Source organism: Penaeus monodon, chromosome 29, assembly GCF_015228065.2.
Source record: "Penaeus monodon isolate SGIC_2016 chromosome 29, NSTDA_Pmon_1, whole genome shotgun sequence".
Taxonomy (NCBI): Eukaryota; Metazoa; Arthropoda; class Malacostraca; order Decapoda; family Penaeidae; genus Penaeus; species Penaeus monodon.
The window spans coordinates 2,612,333-2,613,467 of record NC_051414.1 but is presented as its reverse complement, the minus strand read 5'-3'; the positions used below and the strand labels follow the sequence as shown (position 1 = coordinate 2,613,467).

General features: G+C 36.3%; 1 protein-coding gene across 1 annotated transcript in view; it reads right to left on the bottom strand.

Moving 5' to 3' along the window:
• Positions 1 to 756, bottom strand: part of LOC119591902 (pescadillo-like) — a gene marked incomplete in the record, with an annotated part of 9,266 nt that extends 8,510 nt beyond the window's left edge. The window contains 1 exon segment of the mRNA XM_037940655.1: positions 599 to 756. Within this exon segment, the coding sequence (XP_037796583.1) occupies positions 599 to 625 (27 nt within the window).
• Positions 757 to 1,135: the final 379 nt, after the last annotated feature.

Sequence of the window (1,135 nt, the reverse complement as noted above, 5' to 3'; positions counted from 1 at the left end):
TTGCAAGGTTGGCTGGCTGTGTGAAACTTTTTAAAAAATTACCCTTTAGAGATATTTCAAGCTTGCATATCATATTCATTGAGATTTTATAATATCAGAAGTCCAGAACACATCTGAAGGTGTAAAACAAATCAATATAAAAAGAACTTTATAAACACACATTTCTGAGAATGGGTTGTTCCCTCTCCATAAATGACCCTCAGATTTTATACAAAAGCCTCTGCAACCACACTACAATTGCCCTGAAGTATTGTTACCCACATGTAAAGTCTCAATAACCTGTTTCGCCATTTACAGGTTCTGAGGATACAAGTTACAAGTTACTGAGATTACTGCACTTCCATCAAGGGAATTGGGGTCAAAAAATGCCAGTAATTAAGGGATGAATTTATTATTCTCGAGGATAACTTGATCGCCACCATCGTCTTATCACAACGCTGAAACTCTTTGACTATAAACGTGTAGTTTCACGAGGCACCAAAACACGTTCCTTTCCATTCATTCCATAAACCTTGCAGACTTAAGAGTTTCCGTCACACATCTAAATCACCATATTTTCCTATCATAACCTGCCTCATATCACTTCCCTTCATCTTACCTTCTTGACCTTAACTTGGCCTCCCATGGTGGCGTTATATACCGCCTTCTGGACGGCGCTTCACAGATAATTCACAAGAAAATTAAGGAAGTGCGTGTCCAGACAGACGAAAGAAGCCCCAACACGTGTTTACTTCAGGCCGGGCGGTTGGGCTCCGGTGCGCGAGGGATGCTCGGTTTCCTTTGCCTTCGTCGTTTTACCATCAAAAGTCAAAATTTATTATTACCTTCAAAAGCCAAAATTTATTATCACCTTCAAAAGCCAAAATTTATTATTACCTTCAAAAGCCAAAATTTATTATTACCATCAAAAGCCAAAATTTATTATTACCTTAAAAATTCAGAATTCATTACGACCATCAAAAGTCAAAATTTATTTCAACCATCAAAAGTCAGAATTTATTATTACCATCAAAAATCAAAATTATTACCATTATTTATTGCCATCAGAAGTAAATTACTAGTTTCGTCTTATGGCCGTTCAAAGTGTTGTCTAAATATTAACATTATGTATATCTATGTTTGCTGAATTGTACCA